This window comes from Ictalurus furcatus, chromosome 6 (assembly GCF_023375685.1).
Source record: "Ictalurus furcatus strain D&B chromosome 6, Billie_1.0, whole genome shotgun sequence".
In the NCBI taxonomy this organism is placed as follows: Eukaryota; Metazoa; Chordata; class Actinopteri; order Siluriformes; family Ictaluridae; genus Ictalurus; species Ictalurus furcatus.
The window spans coordinates 14,089,320-14,115,105 of record NC_071260.1 but is presented as its reverse complement, the minus strand read 5'-3'; the positions used below and the strand labels follow the sequence as shown (position 1 = coordinate 14,115,105).

General features: G+C 38.1%; 1 protein-coding gene across 1 annotated transcript; it reads left to right on the top strand.

Annotated features, from left to right (window-relative positions):
* Window positions 1-2,725: 2,725 nt before the first annotated feature.
* LOC128608687 (nectin-1-like) lies at window positions 2,726-24,684 on the top strand. Its single transcript, XM_053626612.1, has 8 exons — window positions 2,726-2,899; window positions 10,803-11,144; window positions 16,888-17,193; window positions 18,640-18,748; window positions 20,609-20,757; window positions 21,180-21,291; window positions 21,394-21,442; window positions 21,538-24,684. Exons 1-8 carry the CDS (start codon window positions 2,785-2,787, stop codon window positions 21,541-21,543), a joined length of 1,188 nt encoding a protein of 395 aa, XP_053482587.1. The 5' UTR covers window positions 2,726-2,784; the 3' UTR covers window positions 21,544-24,684.
* The last annotated feature ends 1,102 nt before the right edge of the window (window positions 24,685-25,786 follow it).

Below are 25,786 nucleotides of genomic sequence, written 5' to 3'. Positions count from 1 at the left end.
ACACACACCTGTCTATATAAGGTCCCACAGTTAACAATGCATGTCAGAGCACAAACCAAGCCATGAAGTCCAAGGAATTGGCTGGAGACCTCCGAGACAGGACTGTATCGAGGCACAGATCTGGGGAAGCGTACAGAAACATTTCTGCAGCATTGAAGGTCCCAATGAGCACAGTGGCCTCCATCATCCGTAAATGGAAGAAGTTTGGAACCAGCAGGACTCTTCCTAGAGCTGGCCGCCTGGCCAAATTGAGCGATCGGGGGAGAAGGGTCTTAGTCAGGGAGGTGACCAAAAACCCGATGGTCACTCGGACAGAGCTCTAGCGTGTCTTTGTGGAGAGAGGAGAACCTTCCAGAAGAACAACCATCTCTGCAGCACTCCACCAATCAGGCCAATATGGTAGAGTGGCCAGACGGAAGCCACTCTTCAGTAAAAGGCACATGACAGAATGCCTGGAGTTTGCCAAAAGGCACCTGAAGGACTCCCAGACCATGATGAAACAAAGATTGAACTCTTTGGCCTGAATGGCAAGTGTCATGTCTGGAGGAAACCAGGCACCACTCATCACCTGGCCAATACCATCCCTACAGTGAAGCATGGTGGTGGCAGCATCATGCTGTGGGGATGTTTTTCAGCGGCAGGAACTGGGAGACTAGTCAGGATCGAAGGAAAGATGAATGCAGCAATGTACAGAGACATTCTTGATGAAAACCTGCTCCAGAGCGCTCTGGACCTCAGACTGGGGCGAAGGATCATCTTGCAACAGGACAACGCCCCTAAGCACACAGCCAAGATAACAAAGGAGTGGCTACAGGACAACTCTGTGAATGTCCTTGAGTGGCCCAGCCAGAGCCCAGACTTGAACCCGATTGAACATCTCTGGAGAGATCTGAAAATGGCTGTGCACCGACACTCCCCATCCAACCTGATGGAGTTTGAGAGGTCCTGCAAAGAAGAATGGGAGAAATTGCCAAAAATAGGTGTGCCAAGCTTGTAGCATCATACTCAAAAAGACTTGAGGCTGTAATTGGTGCCAAAGGTGCTTCAACAAAGTATTGAGCAAAGGCTGTGAATACTTATGTACATGTGCGTTTTTTATTTTTAATAAATTTGCAAAGATTTCAAACAAACTTCTTTCACGTTGTCATTATGGGGTATTGTTTGTAGAATTTTGAGGAAAATAATGAACTTAATCCATTTTGGAATAAGGCTGTAACATAACAAAATGTGGAAAAAGTGAAGTACTGGGAATACTTTCCAGATGCACTGTATATAGCACTTTACACTTTGTCTCATTCACACATTCACACACCCCAATGGTAGCAGAGCTGCCATGCAAGGTGCTAGCTTGCCATCGGGAGCAACTTGGGGTTCAATGTCTTGCCCAAAGACACTTCGGCATGTGGAGTCATGTGTGCCGGGAATAGAACTGCCAACCCTATGATTAATGGACAACCTGCTCTACCACCTGAGCCACATGCATTCCCCATTTTAAAATTAGAATGGCTAAAAAGACAAGTAACCATATATCAGTTTATTCAGCAGAAATGATCTGCATTGAGTGGCGGAAATTCAGCCATTAAGAACAGAAGGCACTAAAATACACCAACATAGATATAAACATATCACTAAGTAAAGCAGAAATGAAAGGAATAGTTGGAGGGGCTATGATTAAGAAATGGCAAGAGATTTGGTATGAGGAAGTAAAAGGTCATCATATATACAACATTCAAAAACAAGTTGGAAATGGAAGGAAAAACTTTGGAAGGAGGACACAATAATATCTAGACTCCGTAATGGTCACACAGCTCTTAAGCAGTTACTGTTTATTATTGGCAAACATGAGTCGGATAATTTCAATAAATATGGACTACCAGAGCCTGTGTAACATATACTATTAAATTGTGTCGCATACGAAAGTGAATGAATTCGACTGATAGAAGAATTATATTTGTTGAATGTCAAAAATGGAACTCTTAAGACAATACTAAAGAATGCATCAGCACAGTATAAAGTCTATTGTGTAATTATAAAATATATGAAAGCAATAAGTGTAATAAATAGGATTTAAGGTCATTCGAATATATATTTTTTAAATTAGTTGTCTTGACACTAACATCCGTCATGCTTCACACTCCAGCCCAGTAGGTGACGGAAATGCACCTTGAAGTGGGTTCGTCAACCGTCATTAAAAGGGAAGAAGAAGTAGTTCCATGGTGGAATGATGAGTGTGGAACAGCTGGTAGAAACTGAAACAGTGCATTTAGGAAGGTGGAACCATCTCATTCATTCCCTGATCTATTGGCAGAAAAAATAAATAGTTTACTTCTGCTTCTTCTTCTCTCTGCAGGGGTAAATTGTGAGTCTAGGATGATGCAGGGAGCGAACATAACCAGACAACCAATAACACACTGCCCTTATATATATATATATATATATATATATATATATATATGTATATATATATATATATATATATATATATATATATATATATATATATATATATATATATATATATATTAATTAACATTTTCCACATTCAACTTAACTGAGAGCACCCTGTCCAGGGTATACTCCGCTTTGTGCCCGATGCTCCATGGGCTAGACTCAGAACTTAACTGAGGGGTGGGACAGTCTGAGTGAGAGGGCCCCTGCCCTGATGTAGAGTAATAATTTAATATCCCATCGATGCTCCACACAACACAGAACACTTGGTGGCGGTAATGCACCAAAAGCTAGTCTGCCACCCACAATAAACACGAGAAGAAGGAGTTGTCGAAAATGTTTCTTCAGTTAAGCGAGGCAGCTCGTAAAGAAAATGGATGTAAAATGGATTATTTCAACTCGAGACCAACTGCGATTTGTGTGGCTCTTTTACTTAGTACCACAGTTAACGGTAAGAGCATTCTATTTCTGTTTACACAACACTTCATAACTGTATGCTAAAGGAACAACACACGACAGATTGCACGTACATACTCGTGCCAGAAGGAATTTTGACTGCGGTAAATTTGGTTTCATATTGGGTCAACCGCTGCACATTCGAGCTTCTCTCTCCTATTTCTCAAGAAATAAACACACAAAAATGACAACGTGTGTAATCTTTTACATAGAACCAAGTACAACTGAATATATTTTAAAATTTCTCCCATTAAAGACCGCAGAATGACATAGGAATTATGTCATAGTCATTACGTCACCGCGCCACGCCGTCTGACGTGCTCTCCAGAATTTCACGTATCAACATACAGTTCGTCTCCGTTATGGTACCGTATACAGTTTTGGGTGTTTTTAATATTTCATTTTACGAAAGCTCCAAGCGCAGTTAATTATTTGTCATGCTATACGTGCAAATAGACGACTGCTTGAAGCTGTTGGCTGCGTCTCAAACCGTAACTCGCCTACTATATACATGTATTTCGCCTACTATATAACCTGTCACAAAAGGCGGTGAAAACTCCCACACGACGTTAATAGTGTGATTAAGGTGTTTAAATGTCTATAATGTATGTTGATAATGCGACTAAAATAGGAATACTCCACATGTCTTAATTCGATTAGTGTTTACTTCGAATATGACTTTAATAAAATTAGGCAATAAAAAGTGCTGTTTGCATGGTAGTTTCTTGATCAGAGTGTTGTCTTAATCTGTGGAAGGATCTTCTGGGTGATTACAGAGCATTAATGGAGACCGAAAGGTCATCTAATTTCAATCAAGGTTATTGTAAACAATCAAAGAAATCCCAGACATTTGTTCCAAACCATAAACAGATTGCTTCAAGTTAATGCTGTTACCACCTTACGGCTGGGCGGCTGTGGCTCAGCCGGTAGAGTGGATTATTCACTAATCGTAGGGTTGGTGGTTCGATTCCCGGCCCACGTGACTCCACTGAACCCCAAGTTGCTCCCGATGGCAAGTTAGCGCCTTGCATGGCAGCTCTGCTACCATTGGTGAGTGAGTGTGTGTGTGTGAATTCACACACTTCGCTTCACTTTTCCCACATTTTGTTATGTTACAGCCTTATTCCAAAATGGATTAAATTCATTATTTTCCTCAAAATTCTACAAACAATACCCCATAATGACAACATGAAAGAAGTTTGTTTGAAATCTTTGCAAATTTATTAAAATTAAAAAACAAAAAAAGCACATGTACATAAGTATTCACAGCCTTTGCTCAATACTTTGTTGTAGCACCTTTGGCACCAATTACAGCCTCAAATCTTTTTGAGTATGACGCTACAAGCTTGGCACACCTATTTTTGGCAGTTTCTCCCATTCTTCTTTGCAGGACCTCTCAAACTCCATCAGGTTGGATGGGGAGCGTCGGTGCACAGTCATTTTCAGATCTCTCCAGAGATGTTCAATCGAGTTCAAGTCTGGGCTCTGGCTGGGCCACTCAAGGACATTCACAGAGTTGTCCTGTAGCCACTCCTTTGTTATCTTGGCTGTGTGCTTAGGGGCGTTGTCCTGTTGGAAGATGAACCTTTGCCCCAGTCTGAGGTCCAGAGCACTCTGGGACAGGTTTTCATCAAGGATGTACATTGCTGCATTCATCTTTCCTTCGATCCTGACTAGTCTCCCAGTTCCTGCCGCTGAAAAACATCCCCACAGCATGATGCTGCCACCACCATGCTTCACTGTAGGGATGGTATTGGCCAGGTGATGAGTGGTGCCTGGTTTCCTCCAGACATGACGCTTGCCATTCAGGCCAAAGAGTTCAATCTTTGTTTCATCAGACCAGAAAATTTTGTTTCTCATGGTCTGAGAGTCCTTCAGGTGCCTTTTGGCAAACTCCAGGCAGGCTGTGGCTTCTTTGGCCACTCTACCATACAGGCCTGATTGGTGGAGTGCTGCAGAGATGGTTGTTCTTCTGGAAAGTTCTCCTCTCTCTACAGAGACACGCTGGAGCTCTGTCAGAGTGACCATCGGGTTTTGGTCACCTCCCTGACTAAGGCCCTTCTCCCCCGATCGCTCAGTTTGGCCAGCTCTAGGAAGAGTCCTGGTGGTTCCAAACTTCTTCCATTTATGGATGATGGAGGCCACTGTGCTCATTGGGACCTTCAATGCTGCAGAATTGTTTCTGTACGCTTCCCCAGATCTGTGCCTCGATACAATCCTGTCTCGGAGGTCTCCAGACAATTCTTTGGACTCCAAGGCTTGGTTTGTGCTCTGACATGCATTGTTAACTGTGGGACCTTATATAGACAGGTGTGTGCCTTTCCAAATCATGTCCAGTGAACTGAATTTACCACAGGTGGACTCCAATCAAGTTGTAGAAACATCTCAAGGATGATCAGTGGAAACAGGATGCACCTGAGCTCAATTTTGAGTGTCATGAAAAGGCTGTGAATACTTATGTACATGTGCTTTTTTGTTTTTTATTTTTAATAAATTTGCAAAGATTTCAAACAAACTTTTTTCATGTTGTCATTATGGGGTATTGTTTGTAGAATTTTGAGGAAAATAATGAATTTAATCCATTTTGGAATAAGGCTGTAACATAACAAAATGTGGAAAAAGTGAAGCACTAGGAATACTTTCCGGATGCACTGTAAAACCCAGGGTTAGTCTTAGCAACTACAGGAAAATGCTGTTTATATTGCTAAAAATTTTCTGTAAACAAATAGAAATGCAATTTTTATCATTATATATTATATAATAATATAATTATATTATTCTTCTTATCAAAGACAACTCTATTTTGAAAATAATCAAGTTTAAAAAAATAAAAATGCAATAACACTGTAAGAAAAAATGAAGAGGATGTCGAAGATCTCAAAGAAGAATAACTTTATTACAGCATGGCAGTGACAAAGTACATGAAGCACTTCGGGTTCGTCAGAGTCAAAGTGATCCCCGAATAATATCAGCTATTTTATACTGTGTTTCAAACCAGGTTTTCTGGATGTAAAGTAAGTGAAGTTTCATTCTAAATGTAAATTAAGGATAGCATTTGATGGGATCACTTTCCGTTCTCACAGTACGGATGTTGTTACAGGTGTGACCCCAAATGGGGAGGTGATAGGATTATCGAGACAGATGTCTTTCTGAATGCTAATTACAGTCCCGTAGCCCTTTGTTCAGGGGTGGTTCTTGATGTCCCACTGCCACTCCCATGCTATAACTGTGTGAATGTCACTTTAGGTGGTATTATACACATGTTGCTGAGACTAAATTATCCCTTTTGATAATTCTGCCTTTTTGGGGAACTCATTTAAATGGAAATGGATTTAAATGGAAGCTTATCCTAACAGTTCGGGTTGGAATCTGCTGAGAGGCAGTCTGTAATTTCTTACAATTGCTTATAAGAGTTACACATACAAAACCAAATGTAATATGATACAGTTTATTATTGCTGTGAAGTACAGCAAATAGAATTTAAAATCTGTTTTTAATCAATTTTTCTTTTATTATAATTTTAAAGTAAAAAACTATTTTTATGATGGTTTTTTATTTAGTAAAAGAGAACTTTTTGATTGTATGAGCTACACATGTAAACCAAATGCAATATGATAGTCTATTATTGATATCAACTACTGTTACGTGATGGACTCGAACAGGAAGCAAGTGCAGATCAAAGTCTTTATTCCAAACACAAAGTCACTAAACTTGAGCAGAGATATGCGGTCCGAAGCATGAAGCGAGATTCAAGGCATGAAACCAAAACAGGACATGAGAGCAAGGCCGCTTAGCATGAAGGTGGCTAACACATACATAACCTACTTAAATGTAGTTAAGCCTGTTTATCATTTAACTAGAACTGAGGCATGAAACGCAGAACTAGACCAGGACATGGAAACACTATCGCGTGGCACCATTACACATCTACACACTTAATACTGCGCGACGTGCGCAGCAACACGAGGGGTTTAAATAACCAATGCCATTTACCTTAAATGCTGACAGCTGGTAACAATCAATACACACCCTCGAAAAACAACCAATGACTAAACAAGGCGGAGACAAAACAGAAACAAACGCACATGTCCGTTGTAAACAAAGTCTCCATAGTTCTTACATAACCCGCGAGCATGTGCTCGCTCTGGTTCATGCACGCGCTCGCCCTCCGGCTCTCCATGCACATCACCGCCGCAGCGCGTTCTGCCGGCGGGATCGTGACAACTACAACAAATAGATTTTTAAAACTTGGTTTTTAATTTTTTTATTTTTATTTTAATGTTTTTTAAATTTAGCTAAAAAAAGAGAAATAATTACAATTCAATAACATATTTGTAGGAGTTACACATGTTAAACCAAATGCACTATGATTGCATCTATTCTGTTATTGCTATCAACAAAATATACCACATAACAATCTATTATTAATATTTTGTCAAACAGATTTTGAAAAGATAAATTAAATAGACAAATATTAATTATTATAAATTAAATACATTAAATAAAGTAAATAAAAGAAAGACATATAAACGTGAATCCAGATATTTATATTATTTAATTCTATTTATAAATTACATTCTCTTCGTTCGTTTTATACATATATATACACACACACACACACACACACACAGGTGCAGCTCAAAAAATTTGAATATGGTGGAAACGTTAATACTGCATTTTTGATTTCCATGAGCTGTGATTTCCATGAGCCCTGATCATCAAGATTAAACTGAAATATTTAAGCCTTTTTAAGTTCCAATTTAATTCAATTATGATATTAAAATTGTTGATATGCACCTGTGTGTATGTGTAAGTTTATGTGTGTAATAAAAAGGTATATCATTAATAATATATATGCTATAAAAAATAAACAAATACTGAATCCATACTGTATCCTAGCACTGCAATAATTTAGATATCCTGCGAAGTAGATGACTATAATCTTGGTAGAATCTTATACAGTTGCCCAGGTAATACACTTTTTAGTCCCTTACTGACTCCATTACTATAACGTGCCGATGACCTGCGTTTCTGAAAGATTGGCTTCCGCGGGCTTTAACAGGAGAAAATTAAAAAATAAATTCAGTTGTACTTGGTTCTCTGACCTCTCCAGAGTAATAAAATATGCATTTTGTCCTTTTTGTGTGTTTATTTCTTGAGAAATATAGAAGAGAGTTCTAATGTGCAGCGAATGTCCAATATAAAACCAACTTTACCGCGGTTGAATTTTGCTCTGTAAAAAACTGTTAAAATATAGTACCACAACATTAGTTGAGCCCTATTGGAGAGAAAAAAGAATAATAGCGCACTGTGCAAATCAGAATTAAAGCAGCTGTAAACACCGTTTTCAAGGTGAAGGACTGGCATAAAGTTGGCTTGACGTCGGAGGTTCAAGATTCTCAAATTAAGGGACCGTCTCTAAAGTTACATACGACATTGGTATACACGTTTCTAACTTCAGTACCATTTGAAGGGAATGACTTGGTCATAAAACCAATTATATAGTATTCATGAAGGTGTCAGCTATTACGCACACCTTTTAGATTTTTGATATTTAATAAAATAAACTATAAAATCATATGTAAACATTGCCATGTATTTCACTACCAGATGGATTCTTACACAAAATATACCATAATGTAAAGCTCAAGAACATTTAAAGGCAATGACTTACAGTCACAACCAATTGTACAGTGTTCAAGTAAGTGTCATCTATATTGAAGGAATATATGAATTTCTGTAGAATTAATTCTGCTGCTACCAACATGAGTTACGTCAATAAAGATTAGTGAGCCTTTCCAGAAGCAGCCATGCAAGCCCAAACCATTACACTACATCCATCATGCTTGACCAATGAGCTTCTGTGTTTTGGATCATGAACAGATGCTTTATTTCTCCACACTTTGGCCTTTCCATCACTTTGGTGACTTTGGTGAAGGTTAACCTTGGTTTCAGAACTTTTGTGCCGCATCTCTGTATTTCTTTGTGAATTCCAATCTGGCTTTCTGATTCTTCCTGCTCATGAGTGGTCATCAACTGCTGCTGTTTTCCTTGGACAACCTGTTTTCTGTCTGGTTGTTAGTAAACCAGTGATTTCTTTCTTTTTCAGGACATTCCAAATTGTTGTATTAGCTATGCCCAATGCTTGTGCAATGGCTCTGATAATTTTTTCCCTCTTATCTCCGCTTCAAAATGGCTTGCTTGCTTTTTGCCCAAATGCATGTTGGTTTATCCCTTTTAACGGCAAATGTTGAAACCAAGGATGAAACCCAAGGCTCAAACGTAGAGTAGACATTCAGAGCTGTTAATTATTTAAAGTGTCAATCTAACAGGGTACATTGGGGCAACAATGTCACGTGTTCCAATATTTTTGATCATTTAAAAAAGGGCTGAATTAAAAAAAAATGGTGCCAAGTTCTAAGTTGTTAACATACTATACTGTGTAGTATACATGGGACTATGTTTGCCAGCACCACGTCGGTTGTGCCTTCGTCAGTGGATGTTTGTGGACGTCACTTCTCGGTTGGTCTTCATCACTTCTAACCTTTTGGAATTTGCTAATAAGTTTGACAACAGTGTCGTGTGTGATGTGCTTACTATGTTTCCTGTTAGTCCATCGCAACAGCTTCCCGATCCATCCATGAGAATGATTTAAATACGTTCTTCTTTTGTCAAAGGCAAAATCGATAATTTCTTCTATGGATGAAGATTTTTGTCACGAGAACTGATACCAAGTCAGTACCAACATTTTTAAAACGTGACTGTACTTGTTTTTCTGCAGCAGCGTAGGCACCGTTGGTAATGAAGGTACCGGGTTGGAATTCTTCTGGAACTGATGGGGGCAGCAAATATGCGCAAGTGTTTTAGTCGGTCCACAAGTGGTAAAGAGGAAGAAGAACACCTACAAGCACACGAGAAAAACTGCAAAATATTTTTACACAAGTGTAGCTCCGCCCCGACTCGTTGATAGGAAAGATGGTAAGAGTCAAATATGCAAATACTTCACATTCAAGGCGGATGACAACAAACATATAATTGATGCTCTGAAGCTGGTGTGCAACCATTGCTATCGTTCATTTCAAACAAAGAGAGGAAACACCTGGAATTTGGCGAAGCACTGAAAAGACGGTCCTGTATTATGTTTGTTTGAGGCAGCTGGCATTGTAGCCATGAAACCAACTAATGTTATGCTCCATGTAATGTTTGCGATAGCCAGTTATTTGTTAATGACGCTAATGCATTGCAATGTTTTAAACCAGGGTTCCCAAACTTTTCCAGGGCAAGGCCCCCCAAATGTTCATGCCTTTAATAAATCTTTTTGGCCTGCCACCATATCAGTGAATTTAAACTAATGCTTTCATTCAGAGTATAAGGGGTGTGTGTGCCTGTGCATGCTTTTAGGAGTGCACCTTGGCACTTGTAGCCTCCACTGTTTTATTAGTCATTGTCCAACAGTGTTTTATATCTAAAATATCCCTCTCTCTCTCTCTCTCTCTCTCTCTCTCTCTCTCTCTCTCTCTCTCTCTTTGCCAGTATTAGCCAGAGGAGCATTTCCTCCAGGAGAGTTTTTAATTTTATTAATTTTATAAATTAATTTTTTTAATTATATTGTAATATCACACCATGATATCGACTTCTAGTATATATCTAGTATAGTGTACTTTTGGTGGTATTGGTTCCGACTACTAGATTTTTTGGTATCGTGACATGTAAATGTAAACATGTGAACATAAGAAAAATAAAAACTGAAATTCTGATCCATCTCATATTCATATTTTGGTCCAAATATCAATGTAGAGCAAAAAATAAAAAAAGAATGGACCTTGGACTGTATGTCCGTCTTTGTTCTAAAAATGTTTATATTGTATTGCAATTGTGTTTTTTTTTTTTTTTTACAGCCATAAGAGTCATTGGTCAGGATGCGACTGTGGTAACGGGAGATGATGCACAATTATTCTGTCAACTGGTCGACACAGCAGAGGAAGTAACAAGCGTTACGTGGCAAAGACGAACAGAGGAAAGGCCAACAAATACAATTTTTTTGGTTGTCGCTTCAGACGGCAAAGAGGAACATATGAACGTATTGAAGGACAGAGTAAAATTCACAGGGGACATCCCAGGACTCAACGGCTCAATTCTTCTAAGCAATATTACTGTTTCAGATGAAGGAATCTACACCTGCATCTTCAGCATATTTCCAAGTGGACCATATAAAACAGAAATTCATCTCACAGTACTGAGTAAGATTTGTTATTGAAGTTGTGATAAATATGTGTTCGTCTTCAGCCAGGTTGGTAGCTGTTGCATGATGGGGAAGAGCTGTCTGGGGGGTGGGAACTGGCAGGTGACCAAATAAGTGAGAAAAAGAAAAAGATGGTGAAGGCTAACTCATGTGTTCTTTGAGACATACGGTTTGAAGTCAGCCAACTGCAGCTTTTAACTGCCAGCATAACACCCTCTGAGAAAAGCTCTATAAACTAGGGCTGCAACTAACAATTATTTTCATAATCGATTAGTTGGCTGATTATTTTTTCAGTTCATTGATTAATCGGATGGGGGGGCAAACTTTCAGTACCATTTTTTTTTTTCGTTTATTTTAATTAATATCCACAAACTGAGTGTTACGAGTATAAACTTAAGACTAAAATGTTACACAACTGTTTGTCCAATTATATAAAAGATTGAAAAGAACCCAATACACACAAACACACACACACACACACACACACACACACACACACCAGAATATATTATTAATTTAGGACTGTAGTTTAATTCAGTGCTTTTTGTATGTCCATGAAAAATAATACATAAATAGTTATGTATAAAATAAACTAATATGTAAGTTTATATTATATAATAGTATTTATGCATTACTTTTTTATGAATGCACAAAAAGCACTGAATTAAACTACAGTCCTAAATTAATAATAAAAACTCACTTTCACTGCAGCTTGTGGTTTCTGTTACTCGCTGTCTTTAGACATATTATTTTACTTGTGTTTACTTTTCATCATAGTGTTTTAATTAGACATTATAGATCTTGCATGCTCCCACTGTGCATCATTGCGTCTACATTGTGGGTGAGGAGCAACGTGGCCCCGTTACTAACACATCATTTCCGTTATAATAAACTACAGAAGTTACACTGCAACATCTAATGCACAAATGCAACATCTAATGACAATAAACTTAAATTAAGCTAAATTTTTTTAAGCAACTTGCACCAGTTTCCCCAAGCCCTTACACACAGTGGAGCATTTAGGATATAAAAATAAGTTTGTGCTCATGCATCACTGTTGTGCTTCCCTGCTACACAAACTCCACTGTATAAAGTTTCATCTTCTCTGTGGTGTTTAATCTAAAATGCTCCCCTTGCTCATCGATGTACCTATCCAGGTGGAAGGTCACTAACTTCATGTCGGGCTTCATCCTCTTCAGCAGTAATAAATTACTTGATCATAGAAAAGTGCTGCCAGTGTTTATACTGGTTTTACTGCCTTTCTAATATTTTCCTTTTTTTTTTTTTTTTTTTTTCTTTTTTTTAATGTTTTCAAAGCACTTTTTTGTTTCTTTTTTTGAGGTTGAGGTCAGGGTTCTGTGCAGGACCCTTGAGTTCTTCCACTCTAACTTTGGCAAACCATGTGTTCATGGAGAACAAATTGCAAAGACAGAAAATATACATTTTACAGGGTGTTGCAGTGTATTTGTTGCTATAAGTGACTTTTTTTTTTTTTCCTCAGACACTAACCAAGGCCAACGTTTATAAGTTGGCTGTTGGATTTAGAATGTTGGGGAAACACTACTGTCATGTTGACACTGCCCCAACAAACACCAACACACTTTTTAACAGATAGTCAGACTGGTTTAAAAATGGATGATGCTTTTACCACAATCAGAGTTTTACTGTTACTCGTGTCTTTACTTGTTGTTTTTACTTTTCTCAATTTGTCCAGGGGTGTAAACTGGTCTGAGCATTCAGACACTATTTCTTTAGCTCCAAATAATTCTCCACTTGGAGATGTTTGTCACTACGTAACTGAATGTCAGTAAAAGAAGACGGCAGTGTTGTAGTTTTGTATCTTCAGTGAATGGAGTGTTGTATTTTATCTTCAGTGAACCGAGGCAAGACCAATCAGACGGGTTTTAAAGGAAAATACGTGGAAATACTCGTGTCTTGTTGTCTGACAAGTCTCAGTTCTGTCACACACTTCACACAGTCAGTTAATTTGAGGGGAAAATGGACATTATTCTTTACTGCTAAAGGTGTAACAGAAACGCCAACATCCTCTCATGCTGAGCCAGAAAAACAAGGTGTGTAAATGTCTATATGCGTTCCAAGTTACATGAACATGATATGAGCAGAGCATAAGGACATCTAATGTACTTTGCATGGCACTGTAGCAGCTAAACCCATATAATGATAGTTTACTTGTTCCCCCCCTTGGCTACCAGACTAGCCTAGTCTCGTGTTAGATAGCCAAAACGTTTTAGATTTTTTTCGGTCTTTTAATCCTGTAAACAGTGATAACACCTGAGACAAGTTTTATGATAAATCCAACTTTTTTTTAAATCCAATTTTCACATTTTTTAAGCAATTAGTCCTCACATGCAAGAAAACAAATGCATGGAAACAGACTATTTAGAAGTATGTATGCCTAGTACCTAGCGAACAGGTTTTCGTTTCTGTGGAGTTTTCAGGGACACGACGCTTGCCTCATCGTCAAGGCAACGGTTCATGCTCAGGTCGGATTACGTCAGAGTTTTTGGAAAATCATACTGGACTACTCAGACATTAAATGACCCGACAAAGGCCGATTTAAACATGTTCTGTTGGTGAAAACAAACAAAAAAAAACGACAGGGTTAACACATTGTTCCGACAAAACCCGATCTGGCGTTTGTCGGCATCTGTCAGTGCACTGTAACTGGGTTTTAAACTATAACGTGGACAGATTGTTACAATAATCTTTTAGATTATTTAGAGAATTTTTTTCCCAGTTTAATTTCTTCAACCTTGAAAGCTAATGGTTTCTCTTTTCTTTGATTGTTGAAGAAGGTTTCATTAGATGTACACACAACAAACAAGGTTTGTTGCATAAATTCACCATATGCCAGTCCTGTTATGTAAACATTGTTCATGACAGAGAAGTGTGTAATGTTGCTACATGAGAATACTAGAATACTGCTCATGCACATTGAACACAGTCAGAGTCTGCAGTTTGCTACGGGCTAGGGCAGAGACAACATGGAAATGTTTGATCAACTGTTCAAGTTTTCAGATTTGCATAGCATAAAGCAATAGTAAAATAAAGTAAATCGGGTGCATTTTATTATTCATTGGTGGTCTTTCTCAGAATTTATCAAATGAGATGCCAGTTCGCTTCAGTTTTATTTGCATACTGCTTTTAGCAGTAGACAGTGACTATGTTTACATGGACAGCAATAATGTAATTATTGACCTTATTCTGAATAAGACAATATTGTGATTAAGGTGTTTACATGAGTTGCTTTTAGAATATTCCTTTCATGTTCCCGTTTTAAATGTTACAGAACATACATCGATTAACGTCATTACGTCACCGCGACATGCCGTCCGACGTCCCTCCAGAATTTCACGTATCAACATACAGTTCGTCTTCGTTATGATACAGTTTTGGGTGTTTTTATTTTAAATTTTTATGAACGCTTCAAGTGCACTTAATTATTTGTCATGCTGTACATGCTAATAGACGACTGCTTGAAGCCATAGGCTGCGTCCCAAACTGCGTACTTACCTACTATATAGTAGCCAAGATACATGTATTTCACCTGCTATATAGGAGGTAAGTACGCGTTTTTGGACGTAGCCGTGCTCTCTTGTTTGCCGGTTGAGCACTGCCGTGTGCGTACGTGTCCTGTCGCAAAATATAGTGCAAACTCCCACACAACGTTAATAGTGTGATTAAGGTGTTTACATGTCTGTAATACACGTTGATAATGCGACTAAAACAGGAGTACTCCACACGTCTTAATTCGATTTGTGTTTATGACTTTAATCGGATTAAGGTAATTAAAAATCGCTGTTTACATGGTAGTTTATTAATCAGAGTATTGTCTTAATCTGGTTAATATTGGATTATTATTGTCCATGTAAACGTACTGACTGTCACAAACCCACTTTACACAGAATCCCTAATGTGTGTATGTACAGTGAGGGGAAAAAAGTATTTGATCCCCTGCTGATTTTGTACGTTTGCCCACTGACAAAGAAATGATCAGTCTATAATTTTAATGGTAGATTTATTTGAACAGTGAGAGACAGAATAACAACAATTAAATCCAGAAAAACGCATGTCAAAAATGTTATAAATTGATTTGCATTTTAATGAGGGAAATAAGTATTTGACCCCCTCTCAATCAGAAAGATTTCTGGCTCCCAGGTGTCTTTTATACAGGTAACGAGCTGAGATTAGGAGCACACTCTTAAAGGGAGTGCTCCTAATCTCAGCTTGTTACCTGTATAAAAGACACCTGTCCACAGAAGCAATCAATCAGATTCCAAACTCTCCACCAGGGCCAAGACCAAAGAGCTCTCCAAGGATGTCAGGGACAAGATTGTAGACCTACACAAGTCTGGAATGGGCTACAAGACCATTGCCAAGCAGCTTGGTGAGAAGGTGACAACAGTTGGTGCGATTATTCGCAAATGGAAAAAACACAAAAGAACTGTCAGTCTCCCTCGGCCTGGGGCTTCATGCAAGATCTCACCTCGTGGAGTTGCAATGATCATGAGAACAGTGAGGAATCAGCCCAGAACTACATGGGAGGATCTTGTCAATGATCTCAAGGCAGCTGGGACCATAGTCACCAAGAAAACAATTGGTAACACGCTACGCCGTGAAGGACTGAAATCCTGCAGCGCCCGCAAGGTCCCCCTGCTCAAGAAAGCACATATACATGCCCGTCTGAAGTTTGCCAATGAACATCTGAATGATTCAGAGGACAACTGGGTGAAAGTGTTGTGGTCAGATGAGACCAAAATGGAGCTCTTTGGCATCAACTCAACTCGCCGTGTTTGGAGGAGGAGGAATGGTGACTTTTGTTCTTGAAGGGAAGCTTGCCACTTTTGCTTAAATACAAAGCAGACCAATTTGCTATGTGTATAGCAATTAAATTAAACTTTGTGCAGCCCTGCAAAACTTTGTTCTTGACTTGAGGTTACTTCTGTTGTTTACAGTTTGAGGTTAGTTTTAGTTCTGTTGCTGCTCTTTTGCGCTGTTATTTCACACAATAATCTGTAATTAATGTGGAAATATGTTTACATAAACAGAATAGAGACCTAGTTCATTACTTGACTGGTGTTTTGCATATCATAATAGTTTTCTAGAACTTTATTTAGATAATTGGATTAAAAAATCTGTTAAATGTGATTGTTACAGAACTGAATGAACAATAATATTTAATATTGTTTTTGTTTTGGTGGGTTAATTTCAATAAAGGTGTGATAATTTCATTGGTTTGTAGTTTTTAGATTCAGATTCATTCAATTCATGATACGAATTAAAAAGTCTACTATTAATACAGTTATACAAAAAAAAAACAATTTTAAAATGGGTTTAAAAAAAAAATTGGTTTCGTTTTTTCGGCCATATGCATCCTGAAGTTTTGGTTTCGGCCCAGAATTTTCCTTTCCGTGCATCACTGGTTTAAGGATTCTTAAAAGGATTGTTTAGTGAGTGAGTAAAATGTACAGCTTTCAGAATGAAACAGAATAAAGGGTGCAAAAATCCCACAAATTGCATTATTTGGGGTTAAATATTTATTGTTTGATACTGAATAATGAGGTCTACAATGCCATCACTGTTTAACAAAAAAGCTGTGCTAAATCATATGGGTGATCAGGGCCAAACATGCATATTAATGAATCCCATTATTGTATGTGGTTTTCTTAAACAACAGTATTGATATTGTTGTCATGTTTGTTAATGTTTTTGTTTTTTAGGTCCTCCTGTTGTTAGTGTAAGTACGGATGTGCCTCCTGTTGCTGGTGACACTGAGGAGATTTTAGCAACCTGCACTGCGTCCAATGCGAAGCCTGCAGCAGAAGTCTTGTGGAATCTGGGTGATTTAAATGATTCTGTGAAAGTACAACCTAACATAACTGTGGACTCTGAAGGAAGATACACTGTTAAAAGCAGCCTGATTGGTATAGCATCCAAAGATCTAAACCAGAAGAAGGTTCAGTGTTTGGTCACACACCCTGGCCTAAAGGAGAAACAGGAACTGGAATACACATTGATCATTCACTGTAAGTTCCTTTTTCTTTTTCTTTTTTTTTTTTTTTACCAGAATCTTATGACCAGTTCAATGTGTCTGTTGTACTTGTCTTGACAGTGTGCCATTCTTGATGAACGAATTTATTGTACTGCACATAGTAGAATTTGAAACGCAGCATTGTGTAGAGCACTAAAGCGCTTCTGTGTCACTCTCCTTAGGTAGGGCTAAATGCCACTGCACCACACATTAGCACAGTGGTTCTCAACCTTTTGCAACTAAAGCCCCCCCAAGCCTTCCCTATCATGTGCCCCCCATCCCCATTTTGGAGGAGACCAGATATAATGATTTCATGTTATAAAATATATATATATATATATATATATATATATATATATATATATATATATATATAATATATAATATATATGTGTGTGTGTATTTGATTGTTTTGATTGATTTTGATTGTTTTTGTACTTTTTTAATTACTTTTCATAACTTGTGATTTTTTTAAAACAACTTTTATGACTTTTATAAAACTATATAACGGACAGGTATGGAACATGAATGAGATAAAATGATTCTGAACACTATAACTACTTTGAACAAGAGAACATGGCTGTAATAACGTGTATTATTTTACATGTAAAACAAGTTGCATTATATATTCATCTTGGGTTCTAAAAACATTCGCATATGAATGATATCTAGGGCATTGTTAAATCTGTGGCTCTCAGCCTCTCACTGAATAGAGCAGAGAGAAGTATGAGTGCAAGACCTCGCATTTACAGGACAGTACTGACGACTTTTGGAAAGACGCTACGGTTTGTCCAAAAAGTCGCTAGGCACTTTTTTTTTGTAAAAGAAAGTCGCTAAAGTGGTCTGAAAAGTCGCTAAGTTGGTAACACTGGTCTGCATTGACGGCTAGATAAAAGGCAGGCTAAGCTCCACCTCTCCCCAGCAAAAAGAAAATACAGAAGCAGAGAGAATGCAGAGTTTTTAAATTTATGCACATTATATTTGAAAATAAGTAAAATACTCCGAGGACCCAAATGATGAAATGTCTGTGAATTCTAAAAAAAATAAAAGACCCATCCCAATATTTTTAACAATACCATGTCCCTTTAGGGGCTCCTTACATATTGAATGGCGTTCTGGTTAATGTACTGTCGGTCAACCAAAGTGAAAATGGATCAACATGTCAATGAAAGACATTTAAACTAAAAATATCAACTCTCAATTTCATTACAAAATAAATCTTGGACACTACTGAAGATCGCATGTCAATTATAAAGATTAATATGCAAGTTGCTCAGGGTTGATTTTTCCTCTAAAGCACAGTTCAACACAGTACAATTTGTCTTAGCAAAATGGCTATGTATTTTTTTTTTTTTTTGCCTTACAACATTACACTCAATTATTTTTCACTAAACATTACATTGTGATTTTACATATTGATTTTTCTTTTTTTTCCTCACAGATCCTACTCAGATGTGTTATATTATTTCAGTGGGTGGTCAAGGGGAAACACATGAATTTCAGTGTGAAGCAGATGCTAATCCAAAACCAACAAATTTCACCTGGAGCAGGTAATGCAGCTGAGTCTTCTGTGTCTGTTTACCATAAAAGCCTGTTTAAATATTTACATGAGCAATATTATATGGCTTATCAGATTTAACGACAAAGCCGCACCTGTTCTGTTGGAACTGTGGAGACAAGCCAGGTGCTTGCCTATAGGTTTCTGTTTCATGTTTATCAGACTGCAATGTTATTTTTAATTTTATGTGGCTTCAGCTGTAGTAATAAATAAAGCTAACTTTATCTTTATATATTTTTTTAATTATATTGTTAGATTGAGTTTATCCTGATGTTATTTTGAAACAGTATGTTAATAACTTAATCTATGTTAATTATTTGATCTGAGCCTAGTATAATCTCTTACAGTCAGACCTCTCTCTCTCTCTCTCTCTCTCTCTCTCTCTCTCTCTCTCTCTCTCTCCTTCCCTCCCTCCCTCTCCAGTGTCTGATCTAGTGTTACAAATAAACCGTATCTTTCATAAAGTGACATGTTGCTGATCATTACTGTAAAGTTACTGGGGAATCTCTATAAAAAAATATACTAAAATCCAATGGGCTCTTTTCACAAAAAAATGAAGTACGTATATAGACGCAGAGTAAAATGATTTCCAGTAAACCTTGTAGCCTTTTACCACAATGATATTTTATCACTGTTAAAAAATAATTGTTTTTTGCTAATGTTAGCTGTCTGTATTTCTAGGTGATTGAGAACTGAGTTAACACCCATAGTGAGAAAGATGAGTGTTTTTCTTTGTTCAGTGTTAAATGTAGTCAACAGTGAGGTGGTGATCTTTGCTAGATGCTACTGTGTGGTGAGCAGGAACAAAGAGCCACACAAACATGGGGCTAAACTCTGGAAGTTAAAATGAGTATTAGATTGGCTTTGTTCAGATAGCAAATGATTTGTTCTCATTGTACTTTTAGTTTATTTGCCCCTAAACTCTACTTGCACTTACTGTATATTCAATTCAACTTCAGTTCATGGTTTTTTGTAACACTTCTTGTAAACAGTTTTTGACTCAACTGATGATGATGTTATAGCAGAACTAAAGTTAACTTATGAAGGCTACTTCAAAGTATTACGCCCTCGACGGCAGATGGCACTGCGGCGCGCCTGTAGAGAGCGCGCGGGCACGAGACTGAACTGTTGCAGATGGACACGCGCCTTTGTTTTGGTTCTCCTCCTGTGTAAGCATTGGTTGATGTTCGAGGGTGTGACTTGATTTTCCCCAGCTGTCTGTGTTGTAGTTTGATTGTGTTTGCTATTTAAAGCCCTTGTGTTACGTTGTACTTTGCACAGTATTATTTGAACCACGGAATGTAATGGTGAATACGTTGCGCATGCTAAGCGGTCTTAGTTTCGTGTCCTGCTCTCGTTTCATGCCTCGACTTTAGGTCTATGCTTAACCTCATTGATCTTGTCCAGTGTAGACCACATTTCCTGTGTTTTGACTGCTGTTTATAAATAAACACGTTGATCTGCACCTGCTTCTGCCTATGCTCCCGTGTCGTAATCAAGCAGAAGAAACCTGACCGAGTGAAAATGGCCCATTCACAATGCTTTTTTTTTAAACCCAGATCATGGTGGTATTTTGTGTGATATACTGTATTTGTGAAGGTTGTGTCAGCAGTACATAGCCTAGTAGCATTAACTTTGCTTTAATAAGGGAAAGTTCCACGTCCTTGGCAAATAGAACAAAACAGCTTAAATGCTAATGTATGATTTGAGACATTGCAAATATTATTAGCTAAAACATGAAGCATAAAATAAGCAGTTTGAAGGCAGTCTCCCACAGCATAATGTTTATCTATGTAGTATGGTGTGAAGACAACCACACAAACTTTATTTAACAAAATAACTTCCCTTTTAGACACTTTCCAGTGAAGGAACCTCTTTTCAGAGGTGTTAACAACAGACTGATTATTCAGACGACACCTGACCGCAACGGCCTTTACTATTGTGTTGCGTCTAACCAATACGGGGAATCTGTAGGTTCCCTCTACGTACATGTTACACAATGTGAGTATGTATATAATCTGTAATTCACTGGAACAGTGAATAAATGTTCTTATTTGCAAGTTAGTTGAATCCATTGTGCATGTTCACTTATGTGGACTTACCGCTGATCACTTAATAGATACTGTACACATTGATACACAAGTCGTAAGCCTACATTTATTCAACTTCTTAGTCATAATGTTCCAGTTATAGTGCAGTGTACTGGAGTGCAGAGTCAAAAGAAAACTAAAAATGGTCACTTTTACTCTGCAATGTGTGATTTATAGAACATTAAACCTTCTTGAAAGAGGTAGATAAGGATGTTGGCCTCAGTGACATTAAGCAGTTTCCACCAGTGCTTCTGTTTGAGATAAATTGTACAAATCCAGATGAAGTGTGATAAACTGTGAGCTAACTGTAATACTTTCTCAATGGCACTGCAGTTACAGAATGCACAACTTGCTGGACTTTGTTCATCATAGCCCTCTTTGCTGGGGTGTTTGGTTTTCTCATTTGGAAATTTAATTTGCATCAATACGTGATAAAAAGGCTGAGGTGAGTTCCTCTATGGTCATTTTACCAATCTAGTGTTGAGAGCAGATCATAAGCATGTGAAGAGTTTCATAGGTGAGTTGCTTATTTTCTGTTTTCACTCAGGTGGTTTGCGGGGGATCCTGTGCCCACGGTATATTCAGACCCGGATGAGGTCAGTGTGAAATCCTTTGTTTAAATCCCCATGGCCTTGTTTTGTTCACTTATCGTGTTGGTCATTAAATCCAAGATGTTTCTTTTGCCTAGCAGAGTTGAATGGTGGCTCAGACCTCTCTACTGGGACCATACCTTGCCGTGGTGGAGGGGCTTATTCTTCTTACACTGTCCTGGAACAACTTTACAGTTAAGTGGAAACCAAATGGTCCCATAGGTTTTGTAACATAACAGTCCAGTTTAGGTCTCCCTCTTGCCACATATCAATATTAACGATGGCCATAACAACATAAGGTTCTGTTGACTTGTCTGCCATCATAAAAATGATTTCCAACAGAACTACAAACAGTTCTAAAAGATCCCTTCGATGAGAGTATGACACCCACGCATCAGCACGAAGAGGACATCATGAACAACACTTCTTTTAACATTTCTTCAAGAGATTACATCTGGATGTTCGTTACACAACCTCATTTTATCACATCTTGCTGCAGAACTAGATGAAGCCAATTATGGCAGACAAGTGACTCTCCAGACACCAGCTAATGTAGATAAGGCTAACATCATCTACAGTTCTGGTAAGTTTAGACAGATTTGAGTTGATGACACTCGCTAGGCCTTTCTCAATTTACAGATAAAGTATCGGGTAAAATAGGCAGTGCTAGCTCAGTGGTTTAGATGTTTGACTACTGATAGGAAGGTTGTTAGTTCAGTTCTCGGCACTGCCGAGCTGCCACTGCTGGACCCTTGAGCAAGTCTCTTAACCCTCAACTGCTCAGTCGTGTAAACATCCAAGACTTCACTATTTGTTCAGTACAGTTTTCAGTTAAACCTGCTTCATGTAAGGAAACTGGGTGATTTAATATTTGGGCTGATTAAAAAAAAATAAATAAATTTTTATGGCATTTGGCAAACACCCTTATCCAGAATGACTTACATTTATCTCACGTTTTATACAACTGAGCAGTTGAGGGTTAAGGGCCTTGCTCAAGGGCCCAGCAGTAGTCAGCTTGGCAGTGCCGGGAACTGAAATAACGACCTTCCGATCAATAGTCCAACATGATTTTTCTTTTATTTATTTACTAGCTTCATCATAATCATTATGTAAAGTAAATTTATGTTTACTATAGCTTGTTGACTCTACCCACAGTAAAACTGCATAGATTATTTAGATGGGAGAACAATGAAACTGGTATACTGTGGACTGACCCAGACATACAGTTGAATATATATGGACTCTGATGTCTTTGATCTGTAAAAAAGTTATTAAGCAGTTGTCACACTGAACATTTGCCTTGCTTGCTATTGTTTGACACACAACTGAATGTTTGGCAAATGTAGGTTATTTTGTCATGTGTAGGTGGCAGATGTGGGTTGTTGTCATATGCATACAAACATATGTATTTTTTTTTGTGCCTCTGGCTTCTCAGTACATTGACGGCATTTGGCAGAGGCCCTTATCCAGAGCAACTTAAATTTATTACATTCATTCATATATCTGAGCAATTGAGGGTTAAATGCCCAAGGGCCCAACAGTGGTAGCTTGGCAGTGCTGGGGTTAACTCCTGACCTTCTGATCAGTAACCCAGAGCCTTTAACCACTGAGCCACCACTGCCCCAGTAGTAGTGTTGCCAGCTCCGTCCTGTGTAAAATATTCATACCCCTTGCCATTTTTCCTATTTAGTTGCATTACAACCTCTAATTTAACTGGAGTTTTATTTGGATTTCATGTTATTTCATTGTAATTTCACTACACAGAATAGTCCAAATTGGTGAAGTGAAATTAAAAAAAGAAACTTTTTTTTTTTTTTTTAAATTAAATACTGAAAAGTGGTGTGTGCATATGTATTCACCCATCTAAATAAGATCTGGTGCAGCCAATTACCTTCAGAAGTCACATAATTAGTTCAATAAAGTCTACCTGTGTACAATCTAAGTGCCACATGATCTCATTATATACACACCTGTTCTGAAAGGCCCCAGAGTCTGCAACACCACTGAGCAGGAGGCATCACCAAGCAAGCGGCACCAAGGAGCTCTCCAAACAGGTCAGGGACAAAGTTGTGGAGAAGTACAGATCATGGTTGGGTTATAAAAAAAAATATCCAAAATTTTGAACATGCCACAGAGCACCATTAAATCCATTATTTTAAAAATGAAACGAATATGAAATGAATATGAAATAAGAAATATATTTCATGACTTTTTTGGAACTATATAACGTAGAGATGCAGGGAGAGGTGAGAGTGCAGCGGGAAAACAAGACCTTGCGCTTGCAGGACAGTACTGGCCACATTTGGAAAGTTGCTAAGGTTTGTCCAAAAAGTCGCTAGATTTGTCATTAGGTGGGGTTTTTGTTTTGTTTTGTTTTTTGTTAAAACAAGTTGGTAAACTTGTAAACTGAACTTTACTGAGGGAAATTCTCATTCTGAATCTAGGTTAGTTTGATCCTTATTCCCCATCCCATTCAAGTCCCATTCCTCAGAATTCAATGGTAAATGGTCTATACTTATATAGCGCTTTTATCCAAAGCGCTTTACACTGTGTCTCATTCACCCATTCACTAACACTCACACACCAATGGTAGCAGAGCTGCCATGCAAGGTGCTAACTTGCCATTGGGAGCAACTTGGGCTTCAGCGTCTTGCCCAAGGACTCTTCAGCATGTGAAGTCATGTGGCCCGGAAATCACACTGCCAACCCTACGATTAGTGGACAAACCGCTCTACCGCCTGAGGCACAGCCACCCCTTTCATTTACATAAAATAAAATGGGCATTTGTTTGATCAAAACATGAACATGTCATTGTGACAAAAACAGGCATGTGCAGAACACATAGATTATGATAGTAAAGACACAAAGGTTTACATGGCTATTATTCTTCTATTTAATATATTATTAAATTATTAGACACCTCATTTGGATAGAATTTTCACTCGGATTGGACTCAGTCAGATAACTCTGTTCCAATCATAGAATGTACATACATGAACGTACACTGTGATTGGCAGTGGTGGCTCAATGATTCTGGGTTACTGATCAGAAGGTTGGGGGTTCAAGCCCCAGCACTGCCAAGCTGCCACTGTTGGGCCCTTGAACAAGGCCCTTAACCCTCTCTGCTCCAGGGGTGCTGTATCATGGCTGACCCTGTGCTCTGACCCCAAGTTCCTAACGATCTGGGATATGCGAAGAAAAGAATTTCACTGTGGAGTATGTGACAAATAAAGGCTTATTATATTTTATATTTTAACATTTCTTTTATCCCAATTGTATGCTCAGTCTGATTAATAACAGATTATTAGGTTGCATGTAAATTGACAAAAAAAAGAAAACACAGAGTCTACCTCTGTGTGTTTTCCCTTTTAGGTTTGTCAATCCTAGGCGACAGCAATGTCCTTTGGCTTGTTTTGTGCCTCGCAGCTCAGTTTCGCAGCTCATATTTACAAAACATGTGTCCCCAAAACCTACAGCTTCTTTGGTTTGTGTCCTATAGTCAAGATTGATTGAAGGTCAAATAATTTTCCTATAGCAATCGCCGAAACACAAAAGGGTCTGTCATGCAAACCGAACTCCTTTGAGGACTACATGGGTTTAAGTCATGACTCTGTGCAGTCCTGTAACTTCAACTTCATGTTCAGCAAACACTTGTGTAAACACTTCTTTGTGGCACTTAACAGCATTATAGTTATATTTTTAATATTTCACATTGTTCTTTATAAAGTTTGTGACAGTTGCATGTACTCCAATAATTATGTTCTGTATGAAACAAACTTAATCATCGTAAATATTTCACTGAAGAACTACATAAGGTTAGGAGTATTATACTGGATTATATTAAGAAACAAGTGATTTAGTACCTTTTTTCTAGAACATTCTCAAATGAGAATTACATTATTAGAATTAAACATTACTTTTTTAGAAGAGCACCAGTATCAAAGATGCAGAAATCGTGTTGTGTACAACATTGGAAACTATGTAACAATGATGTGAGCAGCTATTTTAAAAATTTTTCTGGTATCTGGGTTCACAGGGGAAACATGTACAACCTTTCCTTCTTGGCCTTTTAACTCAAAATTAAAGAGTGAAGAAAGAGTGAACAGTGATATTTAAATGGACAGCTGCTAGACACAAATTATAGCCTGTAAATTGCTACAGCATTGAATCTGCACCGCTGAAGCCCAGTAAAAACTAAAGTTACAAAGCCATGATTTATACATTTTTGCCTTTAGGAAACATTTTATTCAAGGCCAGTACGGAAAGACATGATCTGCTGTAAGGAAAATATAAAAAGCAAAAAAACAAACACAAGACACTGAGCAATAGAGGAAAAGACATATGATGTGG